This window comes from Oryza glaberrima, chromosome 3 (genome assembly GCF_000147395.1).
Source record: "Oryza glaberrima chromosome 3, OglaRS2, whole genome shotgun sequence".
Lineage (NCBI taxonomy): Eukaryota > Viridiplantae > Streptophyta > Magnoliopsida > Poales > Poaceae > Oryza > Oryza glaberrima.
In genome coordinates, this window is record NC_068328.1 from 13,374,073 (window position 1) to 13,391,748 (window position 17,676).

General features: G+C 48.9%; 2 protein-coding genes and 1 pseudogene across 2 annotated transcripts; all 3 read left to right on the plus strand.

The window, feature by feature from the left end:
- The first annotated feature begins 9,984 nt into the window (after positions 1-9,984).
- Positions 9,985-13,448, plus strand: LOC127768435 (uncharacterized). The gene is made up of 2 exons (XM_052294015.1): positions 9,985-12,579; positions 12,702-13,448. Exons 1-2 carry the CDS (start codon positions 10,558-10,560, stop codon positions 13,176-13,178), a joined length of 2,499 nt encoding a protein of 832 aa, XP_052149975.1. The 5' UTR covers positions 9,985-10,557; the 3' UTR covers positions 13,179-13,448.
- A 739-nt stretch (positions 13,449-14,187) lies between these two features.
- Positions 14,188-16,774, plus strand: LOC127768439 (uncharacterized). Its single transcript, XM_052294018.1, has 2 exons — positions 14,188-14,861; positions 16,030-16,774. The coding sequence occupies exons 1-2, from the start codon at positions 14,280-14,282 to the stop codon at positions 16,564-16,566; spliced, it is 1,119 nt and encodes a 372-aa protein (XP_052149978.1). The 5' UTR covers positions 14,188-14,279; the 3' UTR covers positions 16,567-16,774.
- LOC127766257 (protein THYLAKOID ASSEMBLY 8, chloroplastic-like) lies at positions 16,584-17,615 on the plus strand (annotated as a pseudogene).
- Positions 17,616-17,676: the final 61 nt, after the last annotated feature.

The following is a 17,676-nucleotide window of genomic DNA, read 5'->3' on the forward strand; positions in this document are numbered from 1 at the left end:
TATTAATTGGTGGGTTGATACTAGGGCCAATGTACATGTTTGTGCTGACATCTCATTGTTTTCTTCTTATTAGGTCGCACGGGGTTCCACCGTCCTAATGGGGAATGGGTCACATTCTTCTGTTCATGGTGTTGGCACGGTAGATTTGAAATTTACTTCGGGAAAGATCGTGCAGCTGAAGAATGTGCAGCATGTCCCTTCTATCGACAGGAATCTTGTTAGTGGCTCCCGTCTGACTAGAGACGGATTTAAGTTGGTTTTTGAGTCTAATAAAGTAGTCGTGTCTAAACATGGATATTTTATTGGTAAAGGTTATGAGTGCGGAGGCCTGTTCCGCTTTTCCCTTTCTGATTTCTGCAATAAGTATGTGAACCATATTTGTGGCAGTGTGGATGATGAGGCTAATGTCTGGCACTCACGTTTATGTCACATTAATTTTGGCTTGATGTCTCGGCTTTCTAGCATGTGTTTAATTCCTAAGTTTTCCATTGTTAAAGGTTCTAAGTGCCATAGTTGTGTGCAATCAAAGCAACCTCGCAAGCCTCACAAGGCTGCTAAGGAGAGAAACTTGGCACCTCTAGAACTCCTACATTCAGATCTTTGTGAAATGAATGGGGTGTTGACGAAGGGTGGAAAACGATATTTCATGACGTTGATTGATGATGCTACTAGATTTTGCTATGTGTACTTGTTGAAAACGAAAGACGAGGCTCTAGACTATTTTAAAATTTATAAGGCAAAAGTTGAAAATCAACTTGACAGAAAGATAAAAAGACTTAGGTCTGATCGTGGTGGTGAGTTTTTCTCAAACGAATTTGACTTATTCTGTGAGGAACATGGCATTATACATGAGAGGACGCCTCCCTATTCTCCCAAGTCTAATGGGATTGCCGAAAGGAAGAACCGCACACTGACTGACTTGGTGAATGCCATGTTGGACACCGCGGGTCTACCTAAGGCATGGTGGGGGAAGGCATTGTTGACCTCGAATCATGTGTTAAACAGAGTTCCTAACAGAAATAAGGACAAAACACCATATGAGATATGGATTGGGAGAAAACCATCACTTTCTTACTTGCGCACATGGGGGTGCTTGGCGAAAGTCAATGTACCAATAACGAAGAAGCGCAAACTTGGACCTAAGACTGTGGACTGTGTCTTTCTGGGATATGCTCACCACAGCATTGCATATAGATTTTTAATAGTTAAATCCGAGGTATCTGACATGCATGTTGGTACAATTATGGAGTCTCGTGATGCTACCTTCTTTGAGAGCTCTTTCCCAATGAAGGATACACATAGTAGTTCTAGTCAACCTTCTGAAATAATTCCCAGTTCAATCACACCATCAGAACAAACTAAACATACACATGAACATGTCATTGAGGAGGATGACAGTGAAGCTCCTCGAAGGAGTAAAAGACAAAGGACGGCTAAGTCCTTTGGTGATGATTTCACTGTGTACCTCGTGGACGACACTCCTAAGTCAATTTCAGAAGCATAGGCATCTCCTGATGCAGACTACTGGAAGGAGGCTGTCCGTAGTGAAATGGATTCCATTATCGCTAACGGAACTTGGGAGGTGACAGAGCGACCCTATGGGTGTAAACCTGTGGGGTGCAAGTGGGTGTTCAAAAAGAAGCTGAAGCCTGACGGTACCATTGAAAAGTACAAGGCTCGGCTTGTTGCTAAGGGCTATACTCAGAAAGAAGGCGAAGATTTCTTTGACACTTACTCACCTGTTGCCAGATTGACCACAATTCGTGTGCTACTTTCCCTAGCAGCCTCACATGGTCTTCTTGTTCATCAAATGGACGTTAAGACAGCTTTTCTTAATGGAGAGCTGGATGAGGAGATCTATATGGATCAACCTGATGGGTTTGTAGTTGAAGGTCAAGAAGACAAGGTGTGCAAATTGTTGAAGTATTTGTATGGTCTGAAACAAGCTCCTAAGCAATGGCATGAGAAATTTGATAGAACATTAACATCTGCAGGCTTCGCAGTCAATGAGGCAGATAAATGTGTATACTATCGCCATGGTGGGGGTGAGGGAGTTATTCTGTGCTTGTATGTTGATGACATACTGATATTTGGGACAAATCTTGAGGTGATAAATGAGGTTAAATCATTCTTGTCTCAAAAATTTGATATGAAGGATTTGGGAGTAGCTGATGTTATCCTAAACATCAAGCTAATTAGAGGTGAGAATGGGATTACACTCTTGCAGTCCCATTATGTGGAGAAGATATTGAATCGCTTTGGCTACATCGATAGTAAGCCTTTTCCAACGCCTTATGATCCTAGCTTGTTGCTTCGCAAGAACAAGAGAATTGCTAAGAATCAATTGGAATACTCCCAAATTATTGGCTCGCTGATGTACCTGGCTAGTGCAACTAAACCTGATATCTCCTTTGCTGTGAGCAAGTTGAGCCGGTTTACCTCTAATCCAGGAGATGATCACTGGCGTGCGCTTGAGCAAGTAATGCGCTATCTGAAAGGTACTATGGAATTGGGGCTTCACTATTCTGGGTACCCTGCGGTACTGGAAGGATATAGTGATTCTAACTGGATCTCTGATGTGGATGGGATCAAAGCCACTAGTGGATATGTCTTCACACTAGATGGTGGTGCTGTTTCGTGGAGGTCTTGCAAACAGACCATTTTGACGAGGTCAACCATGGAAGCAGAGTTGACGGCACTGGATATTGCTACTGTTGAGGCAGAATGGCTGCGTGATCTATTTATGGATCTGCCTATTGTTGAAAAACCGGTGCCGGCTATCCTTATGAACTGTGACAATCAAACGGTAATTGTCAAAGTGAATAGTTCTAAGGATAATATGAAATCGTCTAGACATGTGAAAAGACGATTGAAGTCTGTCAGGAAGTTGAGAAACTTCGGAGTTATAACGTTGGATTACATCCAAACAACTAGAAACCTGGCAGATCCCTTCACGAAGAGACTATCACGAAATGTGATAGACAATGCATCGAAGGAGATGGGTTTGAGACCCATGTGAGTTATACTATGGTGGTAACCCAGTCTATATGATCAGAGATCCCGTGAATTAGATCCTGGGAAGAACAAACCATTAGTAAACTAGAGGAGAGTACCGATATATACCCTCTAAGTGAAGATGCATATACTCTCGTGAGCTGCAAGGCAGGTTGGCTATGCCTTAATGAGTTCTGTTGGCTTTAATTAGCAAAGATGCTGTCCTGCAGAGCATTCTTGAAAGAACTCACCTTTGTGAGCTTGACTGTTGGTCGCAGTCTATGAAGATTTTGGGTGAATCTTCTAGGAAGCTTAGTAAAGACCTAGGAGTATGACTTATACGCTCCACCCGCGGGGTAGTCTACAGACGGTCTAGTACCAGATAAGACTTTGAGTGAAACTTGCTTGCACTAAGACTTGCAATTCAAGGTGTAGTCCATTGTTCAGTTGTGAGTAAGTGTAGCTTGGAGTTCTAGATGGATGTTCAACCTTAAACGGTCTCCATCGAACCGCTGGTATATAAACAGTACATTGGAAAAGGCAAATCTCAGTGGGATTTTGAGATTTGGTGGGGGATTGTTGGAATTAATGGATGGGCCTTAGCCCACTCGAAGATTAATTCTTTGGAAAATCACAAAAGCCTACCTCATGGGATGGCATGCATGTGGAGTTTAGTACCACCTTGCTTATTCTAGGAGAGGGGGACCTCCTTAAAAGGGAGGATGCCCTCCTAGCCACTTGAAGCATGTGTGGTGGAGAGAAGAGGGGGAACACACGCGCGCGCTCGCTCGCCTGGCCTAGCCTGGCAGGGCAGGCGGCGCGCGTGCACGACGTACGCGTTGAATGGTCTGCCAAAAATTGGTTCCTCACCTTGCGCAGATGCAGCCTCCTTTTGCAGTTTTGTTTTGCTGCAAATTCGGATTCGTTTTTGTTTTGGAAATGTTCCGAAAAATCCGGTGCGTGAAAACGGTGTGGAGTCCGGATAAGTTACGCGCGACTTATCCGGTTCGGTTACGCGCAGTGGAGATCGTGCGGGCGCCCTGATCAAGCGACCCTTCTCTATATAAACCGACCTGCCGTCTTCACGCAACACACGAAAAATCAATCTAGGGTTTGCCTCCTACTCTGTCCTGCGCCTTCGCTCGTAGATTACTCCATCCCGCTCGCCGGCGTGCACCGGCGATCGGGAGAGGAGGTCTCCGGAACCTCTGCCTTCGACATCCTGCACCGGGAGAAGGCGGCAATAAGGTTTTTGGGAAGCGCTTAGTGCGACTGCTCCCTGTTTGTCCGCGACGGCTCGTCTTCCTCTTCGCTCGCGTGCTGCGCGCCTACGTAAACGCCTGCAATCGCGAAAAGTTCCTGTCGAGCAGCCGGTCTTTCTACCACCTCGGTACATGTTCAATATGTTGCGCATATTTGATCTGTTCAATGTTTTATTGCTTAGTTTACATGTGTAGATCTAATGATGTGTTAATGCTAGTATACATCTGCAATGCCATGATTTACTTATGGGATATATTAAATCATTATATGCCTATAATCTCAACAACAGTCGCGTCCAATTCCACCTCGTAAATGAGCTCATCCTTAGATTGGACATCGCCCAAGAGAACAAACCTCTTTCGCCCATGGAACTCTCTCTCTCAGGAAGGATCTGAAACTACGAATCCTCGGCCTTGCCGCGGTTGAAAAGGCTAGAAAAAGACAACGCTCCAGGCTAACATGGCTAAAAGAGGGTGATGCAAACACCAAGTTTTTCCACCTAAGAGCTAACGCACGGCAGAGGAAGAACTTCATCCACAAAGTACATCGAGGCAATGCCATCCCGGAGACCCATGAAGCAAAAGAGCGTGCATTACATGAACACTTCTCCTCCATGATGGGGCAGCGATTACAACGCTCTTGCACCTTAAATTGGGAAGAGCTCCACCTCCCCCAGGTCACGCCGGACGACTTGGACTCTCCTTTTACCAAGGAGGAAGTTTGGACTACCATCAATCAAATACCAGATGAAAAGGCACCAGGGCCACATGGCTTCACAGGCACCTTCTTCAGAAGTTGTTGGGAAATCATCAAGTTAGACATCATGGAGCTCCTCGACAGCTTCCATTCATTATCAGGAGGGAATTTTGGAAGCATAAACAGGGCAACACTGATCCTTATCCTCAAAAAAAATCATGTGTGCACGGTGGGGGATTACAGACCAATCAGCTTAATTAATTCAATCCGCTTGTCTAGACAAATCAACAGGCTAATCTCGCAAGCTCAAAGTGTGTTCATCAAAACACGATGCATTCAAGACAACTTCCTATATGTTTCCAATTTGGCAAGAAAGATGCACAGATCCAAGAAACCTACACTCTTTTTCAAACCTGACATCGCCAAGACCTTCGACTCAGTCGCATGGGAATATCTCCTAACGCTTCTTGAGAAGATGGGGTTCAGTGCTGGCGTGATTGGGTGGCCATGATCCTCTCAACCTCCTCCTCTAAGTTCTCACTCAATGGAATCGAGGGAGAAAGGATAGAACACCGCAGGGGGCTAAGGCAAGGGGACCCCCTATCTCCATATCTGTTCTTCCTTGCAATGGACCCTCTTCACAGACTCCTCAAGATTGCAACTGATGAGGGCCACCTAAGTGAGCTCGCGGACCGCAGCGCTCGCTTCAGGTGTTCCCTATACGCTGATGATGCGACAATCTTCATCAAGCCTTTATGCCATGATGTGGATAACTTAATCTCGATCCTCAACAGCTTCGGGTGCGCTACTGGACTACAAGTTAATCTACAAAAAAGCTCAGTGATTCCAATAAGTTGCGATGCGGTTGACCTCGATGAAATACTACACAACTTCACCGGCCCACAAGGAGCTTTTCCAATACAGTACCTAGGGATACCACTCACTGTAAGCAGACTCCGAAAAGTCCACCTACAATACTTAATCGACCGAATCTCGGCCGAAGGCAGAAGGGAGCTAGTACTATCGATGCTCAACTCCATGCCAATCTATGTCATGACAGCACTTAAGATACCAAAGCAAATAATCCAAGAGATCGATAAAGTCCGGAGAAAATTCCCTTGGGACGGCAGTGATGAAATCCATGGTGGCAAATGTAAGGTAAATTGGTAACGAGTCTGCAGACCGATCAAGTACGGTGGCTTGGGGATCTCGAACCTTACCAAGATGGGACGGGCACTCCGCCTACGCTGGTTGTGGTACGAATGGACCTCCCCTGAAAAGTTTTGGATTGGCATGCTGACACCATGTGACGACCAGAACACCGATCTCTTCGCAGCATCTACAACGGTGACCATTGGAGATGGCAGAAAGGCGATGTTTTGGGAATCCCCCTGGATATCCGGTTCCCCCTTCAAAACAATGGTGCCAAACCTCTACCGCCACGCCAGAAGAAAGAAAAGGACTCTTGCGGATGCCCTGCAGGACAACAAGTGGATCGATGACATCAGACACAACTTAACAACGGTCATGCTCAATGAATTATTTAGGTTATTCGACATTCTATGGGCATCGAACATCACACTAACCCAAGGTGTTGAAGACAGCATACGATGGAAATGGACACCAACTGGGGTTTATACAGCCAAATCAGCCTATCAGATGCAGTTCCTAGGCGGTATCCCATCGGCATCGGCAAAACGCAGTTTGGAAGTGCTGGGCACTGTCCAAATGCAAATTCTTTGCCTGGCTGCTCCTCCAAAACAGAGTCTGGACGGTTGATAGGTTACAGCAGAGGGAGTGGCCCAACAACTACTTCTACCAGCTGTGCTTCAGGAACCTAGAGACGACACACCACCTCTTCTAGGAATGCACGGTTAAAAGGACAATCTGGGACGCCATAGCGACAAGGCTAGGCATTCCTCAGCTACGACCGGTAAACTGGCACCATACGACAATTCTAGAGGACTGGTGGACTCAGACCATTCATGCAATGCCTAAGGAGAAAAGGAAGGGTGCCAAATCAATCCTTATCCTACTCTCCTGGAAAATCGGGAAAGAAAGAAACAGCAGGGTATTCAGAAACATTGAGACACCGCCATAGGGGATCATTGACCGAGCGACTGAAGAGATTTGGCTCTGGCACGCAGGTGGGGCGAAGGGACTGTAATGCCTGCTTCTAGATCATCAGGGAAGCACAACCAGCAATATGTAATATGTCGATCGGAAATCACACCCATCGTTCCCTCGTTCTGTTGTTACACTCCCCCCTCTCCGTTTTTTCCTTTTTATTAATGTAATATCCTAGCCTCTAGTGTGTTCCCCACTCCTTTAATACAAATACACCCCGCGGAGGTTTCAAAAAATAAAAAAAAACTAAAGAGTAAAATGTATAGCGATAAAAAAATGGGAGTAGCTATTTTCATGACGCCATATTTTTCACCAAAAATAGTCAGTATGTATTTATATTGTAAGTCCCTAAATTACATATACAGTTTTAGTGTATTTACAATTATAGGTCTTAAAATTACATATGTAATTATAGTGTAAGTATGATGTAATTATGGTGCAACTTACTACACGAATCTCAGCGGAGCATTAGTGTTCTAAAGTCTGACTGTGATTAGCAACAAATTTAGCAAATCCGATTTTTTAATCCATCGGTCAAATCAGCATGTCCCTCAGCAAACAACACACACGTAGTCAATTGACGAGGCAAAAGCTGAGGAAGAGCCGTAAAAAGAACGCGAATACAGCACATGAGCACAAATCTCCATACCATCCTAAGGCCAAAAAATCGACTGTGAAAAAAAAATATGTCGCCACAAAAGCAAATCCGAAAAAAATTTAGCCGTTGCAATACACGGATATTTTTTTCTAGTAAATATAAATATTAAAAAAATCCATTGTAAGTACTCCCTCCGTCTCAAAATAAGTGCAGTTTTGCACTATTCACATTCAACGTTTGACCGCTCGTCTTATTTGAAATTTTCTTTATGATTAGTATTTCTATTGCTATTAGATAATAAAACATGAATAGTAATTTATATGTGGCTAATTTTTTTAAATTTTTCTATAAATTTTTCAAATAAGACGGAAGATCAAACGTTAAACACGGATATTTATGGCTGCACTTATTTTTGAGACGGAGCTAGTAGCTAGCCGCCGTACGTGTAGTCAGTCGCTGGCAGTGAAATAATGGCGGATATAACGAGGGCACGTAATTACGTTGGAGGTGGTTTACCTCAACGCTGAAGATGTGTTCCATTTATCTAATCTAGCATGAAGATGTTACACACATCTTAACTCGTACTAGTTGGATACCCCTCGACGATCGGCCCGGCTCGGCTGCGGTTTGCGGTCAAGTACGTACGCCACGATCGACGGGAGCTAGCGCGTGCGCGCGTTCGCCGTCATCCCTCCTTCTTCTTGTTGGACCCGTTCCGTCGATCGGTAGACGCCGCGCGCGCGCGCGCGTCTCGTTCCACCTCCACGCGCGCGCGTACGCACGGCGCTGAATCGGCCTTCTCTCCCTCACACACACACAGTTTTTAAAAGGAACAACATAACGTTCAATATAATGTATGTATCCGGGCGGGGCACCGATGTGGTGGCCAAGTGGCCATGCCGCTCTATTGGGTTGGCTTCATTCCTTCTTACACGCCAACGCCAATGCGCTGGATCAATGCCTACTCCCTCCGCTCCACAGAGAATAAAACTAAGGGATATCCCTTTAAGGGATATGAATAAAGATTTCTTATATTCTAATCTTATGTTTGTATATTCTTTTAATGGAGAGATTACGTTTACGTGCCGGAGGGCACACATCACAACTGCGTCTCACGTATGCTCCTCCGTTTAATTTGTCGCTGGATTATTTTTTTCTCTACTCTTATATATGAAGCTACAAGCACTCCTGAGAGATTACTTGCCAAGTTTAATAGTTTACTTTGAACCGGTGCACTGGTTTAACCACAGAGAAAAAAACCGACCAATTAAACGGAGCTTACTTCACTGCTTGCTTCTGTGATTGGAGGACCATATATACTACTATTCTATACACTAATTAATTTTAATTAGTTCATGACAAGTTGACAACCGGTTTCGTCGTAATTTACTTAATTTTGGATTTTCCTGCCATGCAAATCCACCAGTCTTCCACGATTTCCATCAAGGTGGATACAGCCGTGAGATGTACAGTACACTATAGTAAGTATTCTTTTGAACCACGCAATCAGGTTAATCCAATCATGTCGTCATCATCTATTCGTCTCCACGTACGTCCACACGCCCCAATCATCAGTCATTTTCTTCTCCACGAGTCGACCATTCGCGTTAGTTTAACACTCTAACTGCCAGTTGCTTATACCTTGGAAAAGTCTACTCGTCCACTCATTTTCCATATCACTTAAAAAATCACAAAAAGATATAAAATATATTATATTATCAAGATATCTGTGAAACAATGTATCACATTTGCTGTAAAAACTATAGGAAATCTCACACAAATTGAAGAAAAAGTGAATTATTTTGATCGTTAGATTCTAGCTGTTTAGATTTTTAATGATGCAAATTAACACATCAAAATATCAGTGTTCAACTAGAAAACGACTATATGAAATTGAGACCGATCTATTCTATATATAGTCTTATATATGGTAAGTTAATTAGACCTTTATGATTAGGAGTCAGAATGTCAGATACATCCACATGGAGAGCAATACAGAGTACAAATCTGATCGTGTAGGACACGTTAACTAACTGTAGAAACAAACAAAAAAAATGTCAATCAACCAGTACAGAAGGAACAAAACAACGTAGGAAGAATACCATGTATGCATGAGCCAAGTGGCCGGGCGTGCAAACGCAGTAATAACAAATATAGTTATTACTGTAAAGCTTCTTCATCCGTCATAAAAAAGTAACCTAAAAGATTTGTTACACTAGATTGTGTTGCATTAAGATTGATTTTTTTTATTATATTGTATAGCGATTGATCGAGTCGTCTCCGGCTCTTCGCCGTGTTGCTGCGTGCGTGCACTTCGCCGCTACCGTAGTCGTCGGCCGTCGACCGCGCGCCGCTATGTCGATCTCCACCTTGCTGTGGCTATATCGAATTATCGATCTCCATCGTGTTGCTGCGCTGCGTGCGCGCACATCGCCGTACGTCGGCCGTCGTCTCCTGCCGCGTGCCATCGTACGTGTCGCCGCTGCCACCGGCCATCCGTTTAGTGATCGCGGGTCGCCGCCGCCGCCCTTCTGGGCTCGCGCGAGTTTAGCGATTATACTTGGTTAATTAGTTTTCTTCCCTAGTACGGTTCTGAAGGTAAAATTGCTTTAAGACGTGTGCATATTTGAGGTGGCAAGATCTGAAGAGGGTGCAGTATGCCACATCCACACATGCTTTTTGTGGCATGAACAATTATTTCCAGTTCGGTTAGCCCCGAGTGGGCAAAAATCCATGCAATCTCTCCCTGATACCTTCTCTTCCGTCACCAAGACACCAATCACAAACTCTTCCATTGTCATGTCTTCTCGCATAAAAGGTTCCACGTGGTCGATGCCTCAGCGTTGTTCTCCTAGGGTTCAGTAGCTCGCTGCTGCGCCATGAAGTACAGGAAGGGGGGCAACGCCGCCGCCACCGAGCCCGACGACGACGCCACGATGAAAGAAGGTCACGACGTGCCGCCGAGCATCAAGGTGGACATCGGTGAGTGCCACGGAGGAGGTATCGGGAACGGGGACGGTGGCTCGGCCTCTCTCTTCGAGCCGCGGCCGGAGGAGACACCGGTGAGCCGGAGGAACGATCGCGGCGGCGGCGGCGGCGGGCGCGAGCCGCCGGAGAAGCGGCTCACGCTGTTCGCTCTCCGCCTCGCCGTGCTCGAGAAGGCGGCGAGCGGCCTCGGGAAGCTCGACTTCGTGTGGGCGACGGTGGTGCTCCTCGGCGGCTTCGCGAGCACGCTCAGCACCACCGACTTCTGGTGCGTCACCGTCATCCTCGTCGGCTCGGGGGCGCGCGTCTTCGGCCGCAGCCACGAGCTGGAGTGGCAGCACCGCTCCACGCTCACCTCCTCCACCGCCGGTGGCGCGCTGCGCTCCACCTCCCGCCGCTTGCTCCGCCGCCTCGGGCACTCTCCCGCCGCCAACCCGACCGACGACGGCGGCGCCCGTGGTAGTGCCAGTGCGACGAAGCAGCGCGTTTGGCACGTGCCCGACGTGTCGCTACTCCCCTACACTGGCAGGTTGTTCGTCTCCAAGAACATCGGGAGGCTCTTCACCTGGCTGCAGGTGCTCTCCGCCTTGGCCTGCGTCGCGCTCTCCGTGATGCGCCTATGGCGGCACGACTTCGGCGACCAGCCCAACAAGCGGCCGGCGCTACTGCTGTTCTACACGTTGGCGCTGATCGAGGCGCTTATCTTCCTGCTCGAGCAGGCGTACTGGGTATGGATGTTCTCCGGGCAGAAGCTGCCCGGGACGGTGAGCCGCGAGTGCGAGCTCGGAGAGTGCGGCCAAGTCTCGCTCCCGCGCTTCTTCTTCGACGCCTACTCCCGCTGCATCACGGGGAGCATCTTCGACGGCATCAACATGGACCTCGTCACCTTCGCCGAGGAGCTCATCCTGTCGGAGTTCCCCGAGGAGCAGCGCATCGGCGTGCGAATCCTGCAGCGGCTCACCGCCGGGGGCTCCACTCTCGACACGGTGCGCAAGGTTGGCACGAACGCGCGCTCCATCGAGCGGCTCGTGGAGATGATCAACTGGAAGAGCCCCGAGGAGGAGGTGGTGCGCTGGTGCGCGGCCGAGGTGTTGTCCAAGCTCGCCGACAAGCGCCGGAACGCGCTCCGCGTGTCCGGCATCCCTGGCGCCATCGAGTCCGTCATGTCCCTGCTCTACACCGACGAGAGCGCGCCGGACTCCGCGGCGCCACACGACGTCTCGCCGGCGGCGCGGAGCTACGACCACCAGCAGTTCAAACTGCTCGGCCTGCTCATCCTCAAGAGGATCGCCAGGGACCACGACAACTGCGGCAAGATTGGGAACACCCGCGGCCTCCTCTCCAAGATCATCGAGCTCACGGACGCGTCGCCGGAGCTGCTCCACAACACGCGGGCGCCGGAGTCGCCGGTTCGCATCGTGAGGCGCGCGCTCAAGGTCGTCAAGATTCTGGTGTCCGCGACGAGCAGCACCGGCAAGATGCTCCGGCAGGAAGTCGCCGATAACGTGTTCACGGTGAGCAACCTGCGCGGCGTCCTGCAGCACGGGCAGCAGCACACGGCTCTGCAGAAGCTGGCCACGGAAATACTGTCGCGCCTGGCCATGGACGCCAAGGGCAAGCAGGTGATCGTGGGCACCGGTGGGGTGGTCAAGCTGCTGCTGTCGATATTCGTCAACGGCGAGAAGGAGCTCGGCGCGGAGGCCGGCGAGGCGCTGGCGATGCTGGCGCTGGAGAGCCAGGCGAGCTGCGCGGCGATCCTCAAACAGGATGACGTGCTCGACCACCTCATGTCGGCGCTGGAGGGCGACGGCGGACCGCGTCGCCTGAACGCGGCGAGGGTGCTGCGCAACCTGTGCGCGTACGCCGGCGAGAAGCATCGGCGGCGCCTCTCCACGGTGACCAAAGCGATGCCTATGGTATACATGTGTCTAATATATTTACACAAGAACCTTTCTTGAGTCGTGAGTCGTGACGTAATTTTGATTTGATTGTTAATTACTATACACTACATGTTTTGTATGATGACTTGTTGCTGAAGGTACTGAAGGCCACCATGACGGGGAGCGAGAGGACCCTCGAGGTGTTCGTCGGCCTGACGGTGCAGATCTGCAAGTTCATCGACGGCGTTCGGTTCGCCGGCGAGCTGCGCGGCGCCGGCATCGACGAGAGAAGCTACGTGGAGCGGCTGGCGAGCATCCTGCGGGAGCACCGGTACCCGGACATCACGGTGCCCCGGATGCGGCGGTTCGTGGTGCAGCAGGCCATCTGGCTCATGACCTCGTCCTCCGCCGCCGCCGCCGCCGCCGCCGCCGCCGGCGCAGACTACGTATCGCTTCTCCGGGAGGCCGGGATGGAGCGGCTGCTGGAGTCCATCGCCGACACCACGTCGGAGCTGGAGTGCTACCACGCGTTCTCCGGCAGCGTGGGCATCAGCAAGCACCGGGAGAGCTTCTCCGCCGCCGTGGACGCCGCGCTCGAGCTGCTCGGCGGCGATGGAGCTCGAGCTGAGGCCTGAGCTGCATGCAACGGTCGGAACTCTAAAATGGCAAAGGATTTGTGGTGCCACGCTGGCACGCTCCTCCCGCACGTTCTGTGCGTCTTGATTATTGCACAACACAAAAGTCCTATTCTTTTTTTTTCTTAAAAACAAAAAGAAATACACTACACTTATACGAGTAGAAATATTTACTATAGCTAAAAAATTTGCCACTATTACACAAGGATGTATATATGCACTATCTGTTCATGAGATTCACTGAAATAACATAGTACATATTTATAGTTTTGTCGTTGCTTTGCTTTGGGGGCATATTTAGGCCCTATTTGCTTCAGTTTAAGATTATTGTAATCTAAATTATTAAATCAGATTACTCTAAGCTGGATTATAATAAGCTGGCATAAAATAAGCTACGAGTTGTTTGTTTCTCTGGATTATTAGAGGCATCTAAGGGTAGTGGGTCTTTAGCCACTCAATAATCTGAAAAAAAAGCTCCTCTAGAGAAGATTATTGGATTATAGTAATCTGGCTTATAGATTATAATAATCTAGCATAATAATCTACTTGTTTGTTTTAACTTGCTCTTAATAATATATAGATTATAATAATTATAAGCTGAATCAAACAGGATCTTACTTTTGGAATTTCTAACACAAAAATCTACAGGACATAAGTCATAGCATGATACTCCATGGTAGGTACGTAACCTAGGGGTTCATCAGTTGTTGTGCGCAACTCCGTTTGTACCGGAGCAGCATGATTTTTGAGTTGTGTAGAGTATCATTTTGATCGAGCAATCGATGCGTTACTAGTGCTACTTAGGAATGAAAAGTGCATTTTCTTTCACATTTACATCCCCTCTGCTATGGATGTATTCGAGTATTCAAATCCAGTCGCCCAAATCTCACACGAATTTGACGAAACCCTATAAACATTTCAGTATTTTTTTATGATCGCCGTGTGGGCCATGAGGCCCAACAACGGGTGATGCTGTACCAGACGGCCCAGCAACTGCAATCATCACAAGTCTTCGACGGCTGCATCCGGCGGCGACGAGGCGGCGGCGGCGGCTAAATCGGAGACCCGCCTCATCGCGGCGCGAGCTGCAGAGTCGCACCAATGGAAGCCGCCGGTGGCGCAGGCGGAGCAAGCGGCGGCGGCGGAGAGTCGCAGCCGCCGAAGACGCTGGTGGACTGGGCGCTGGAGATCCTCGGCACGGCCGACCCCGACGAGAAGGCCCGCCTGGGGGACCTCGCCGCCACGGAGTGGCTGCGCGGCGCCATCCCGCTCCCCTACGACCCGTCCCGCCCCGCGCGGCCCCCTCCCGACCGCCCCGCCCGGAGCGCCGCCGTGCGGCTGCTCCCGCCGTCGCGGGCGCCCAAGCTGGGCAAGGGCGGCAGCGCGCAGAGCCGGCTGGCGCTGCTGCACTCCCTGGCGCACACCGAGAGCTGGGCCGTCGACCTCTCCTGGGACATCGTCGCCCGCTTCGGCGCGCCGCTGCGCATGCCGCGGGAGTTCTTCGACGACTTCGCCCGCGTCGCCCAGGACGAGGGCCGCCACTTCGCGGTGCTCTCCGCGCGGCTGCGCGAGCTGGGCTCGCACTACGGCGCGCTCCCCGCGCACGACGGGCTCTGGGACTCGGCGACGCGCACCTCGCACTCCCTCCTCGCGCGCCTCGCCGTCGAGCACTGCGTCCACGAGGTGAGCATACTATTAATGCACGCTATTAATTGGATTAGCATATCATTGCCAAATCGACTCACTGATGATTCGACTGAGGTGAGGGATGATTGTAGAATTAGAGTAGCATCTCATTGCAAATACGGCTTTATTACTATCATGAATGCAGTGCTGGGTTACCTATACTACTTTAGTGTTGTAAGAGCCAAAAACTTGAAAGCTGAGTACCTTCCATGAAATTCAATTGATAAACAGATCAGTATTTTCATCATATTTGGTTGGTCTCATAATTGTGTCTCACAAGAAGTTGTAGATTTGTGTTTGGGTTAAATAAGCAAATTGATATTTTTGTTAAAAAAAAAGACTGTATTTGATACACTGAAATGAATAGGCAGACTATAGAAATTTCCATCATATGTTTCTCTTACCTTTTGTATCAGTAAACTACTACCATTTTACTAGCTGTAAGACTGTAGGTAGTCTATATTTTCTTGCCTCTGATCTAGTATAAGTGTAACCGTATAAAGTACAACCGAATGGCATCTTCTTATGATCGTAAGTTAGATAATGAGCTGTCACTGCCATAACCGTAGCCCCTGGTATCATTTGATTGGTCATGACTTTTGATTCTTGTGACAGTCAATACTTCGAGGCAACTAAAATGAATTTGGACAGATCTAGCATACTGCTTTGCACCATTTACTGTTGTTTTGGCTGTTTGTGTAAGATGTTGATACTCATAGAAAATGAACGATACATTTATCCATAAGCTAGATGTAAACAAAATGCTGACTCACTTGTGATATGCATGATGATTTTAATAGACGCACAAAGTGTATATAAGACGTCGGTAATTCAAAATGGTATTTGAAACCTTGGGCTATGTATGGGGTCAAATGACCTTCCAAATCAGTATTTTGGAATGTTAATTTTGTGTGGAAGGCCTTACACACTAAATATATTTGTTCAATTTGCTGCTCTGCTAGTGTTTTTTTTCCTTGATGCGATTGGAGACTACTCTCTATAATTCGACCCTTAGGAGTTATCCAGTTTTACAGACCTTTAATTTTGAAATGCGATGTAGTAATAATAATATAATTTAGGTAACCTATGTCAATATCCCTGACATGATAACTTCACTGAACATTTGTACAAGTACATGACTGATGACGGTCCATTTGGAATACAGGCTAGGGGATTAGATGTTCTACCTACCACCATATCAAGATTCCGCGCAGGTGGGGATGAACAAACAGCCAAATTACTAGAAGATGTTATTTATCCTGAGGAGATAACACACTGCGCGGCTGGTGTTAGATGGTTCAGATACTTGTGCCTCCGGTCCCGCAATGGTGATCCAACTGCAAGTTCAATTCCGCAGGCTATAACCCAATGCTCTGAACTCCCACGAGATGGTACCGGTGACATCCACAAGGTCGAAGAGGTGGAAGGTGATGGACCGAAAGCCGAGTTAGCACAAGCCTCCAATGGCGATGACAAGACAGTCCAACAGGTGGAGGATGAACTGGCAAAATGCAAACTAGTCGACATTGGAGATGATGTTGAAGCAGCGGTCATTCGGACTTTCCACAGTGTTGTTAGAGAGTATTTCCGGGGACCCCTGAAGCCTCCCTTCAACACGGAGGCGAGGAAAGCCGCTGGCTTCGAGCCTGCCTGGTATGAACCCTTGGCAGTGAAGGAGGTAGAGGGACAAGCAGTTGAGTGAGATGTTTGATTTCTGCCATGTACTGTAGCAGGCTAGAACCTACATGGTGGGGCATTACACTTCTGTTGAACCTCTTCTTCCCTGTTCCCTTCTTTTAGCAGGGAAAACTGTACTGAACTTGTGATCATGTTTTGTTTGCCATACGGAAACCGACTGGTCTGTCCGTGGACCAGCCAAACCAAATTAAAGACAGAAACTTTACATTTCATCGCATTAGCTTCGTTGTAAATTTCTTCCCCCAACGCAATGGAGGATTCCTTTTCGTTTAGTTGCAGTAAAGCACAATAGAAGTGGTTTCCGCAATTCTGTTGATAGGATTATCTAGGGCTGTATTGGGACCAATTGGGCCCGCAAGAAACGAGAAGGGAACATAACTGAGACACCACATGTCAGCGTCCTCTCTTCTCTTCTCTTATTTTTCTCTTTTCTCTCCTCTTTCCTTTCGTCTCCTCCCTTCACTTCTTCAGTAGGCTGGGAGGCCTGCGGGTGGGGCGGCGGCGGGCAAAGCAGGCAGGGGACAACGCGGTGGTGGTGGCAGGCGAAAGGCGAAGCAGACAGGGGGCGGGGCGCATCACCTGCGGCCGCGCGACAACCGAGGCCCGCTCCAGCACGGCCGCTCCCTCTCCACGGAGGCCATCCTTGCCGTGCAATCCCTCAAGCGCATCACCTCCTTTGACCGCTCCCCAGCCGCCGCCGTGCCCTCGACTTCCCTCGGCGCCTCCTCAAGAGCGACCTCCTCGCCGCCATGGCTGAGCCAGCGTCAAGGCTGTTGGTCCCTCGCCCTCTCCCCACTCCACGTCGCCCGCATCGAGCCTTGGTACTACCCCAACCCAGCCCTCTACGCCACGTTCGTGTCCTCCTCGCCAGTCACTGAGGATGGCACCGCCGCCGCCATGGACGTGCTCGTGGAGGCGTTCCTAGAGGAGAAGGAGCGAGGCGGCGGGTTCGTGGAGGGGGAGGAGGACGTGTACAAGCTGATGCGGCTTGTGCGCACGCTGGTGGCGAAGGAGAGGGCGCGCGCGGCGTGGAGGGTGTACTAGCTGGCGCGTGTGGGGACTACAGACAGACTTGATGTAAAGCTGAGGGACTTCAGATGAACTTATTCCGACC

Excerpts from the sequence above, each read along its gene's own strand:
- LOC127768435 (XM_052294015.1), top strand. The coding sequence starts at position 10,558 with ATGAAGTACAGGAAGGGGGGCAACGCCGCCGCCACCGAGCCCGACGAC. Across the intron at positions 12,580-12,701 it reads TGACCAAAGCGATGCCTATG|GTACTGAAGGCCACCATGAC; the intron begins GTATACATGTGT and ends TTGTTGCTGAAG.
- LOC127768439 (XM_052294018.1), top strand. The coding sequence starts at position 14,280 with ATGGAAGCCGCCGGTGGCGCAGGCGGAGCAAGCGGCGGCGGCGGAGAG. Across the intron at positions 14,862-16,029 it reads TCGAGCACTGCGTCCACGAG|GCTAGGGGATTAGATGTTCT; the intron begins GTGAGCATACTA and ends TTTGGAATACAG.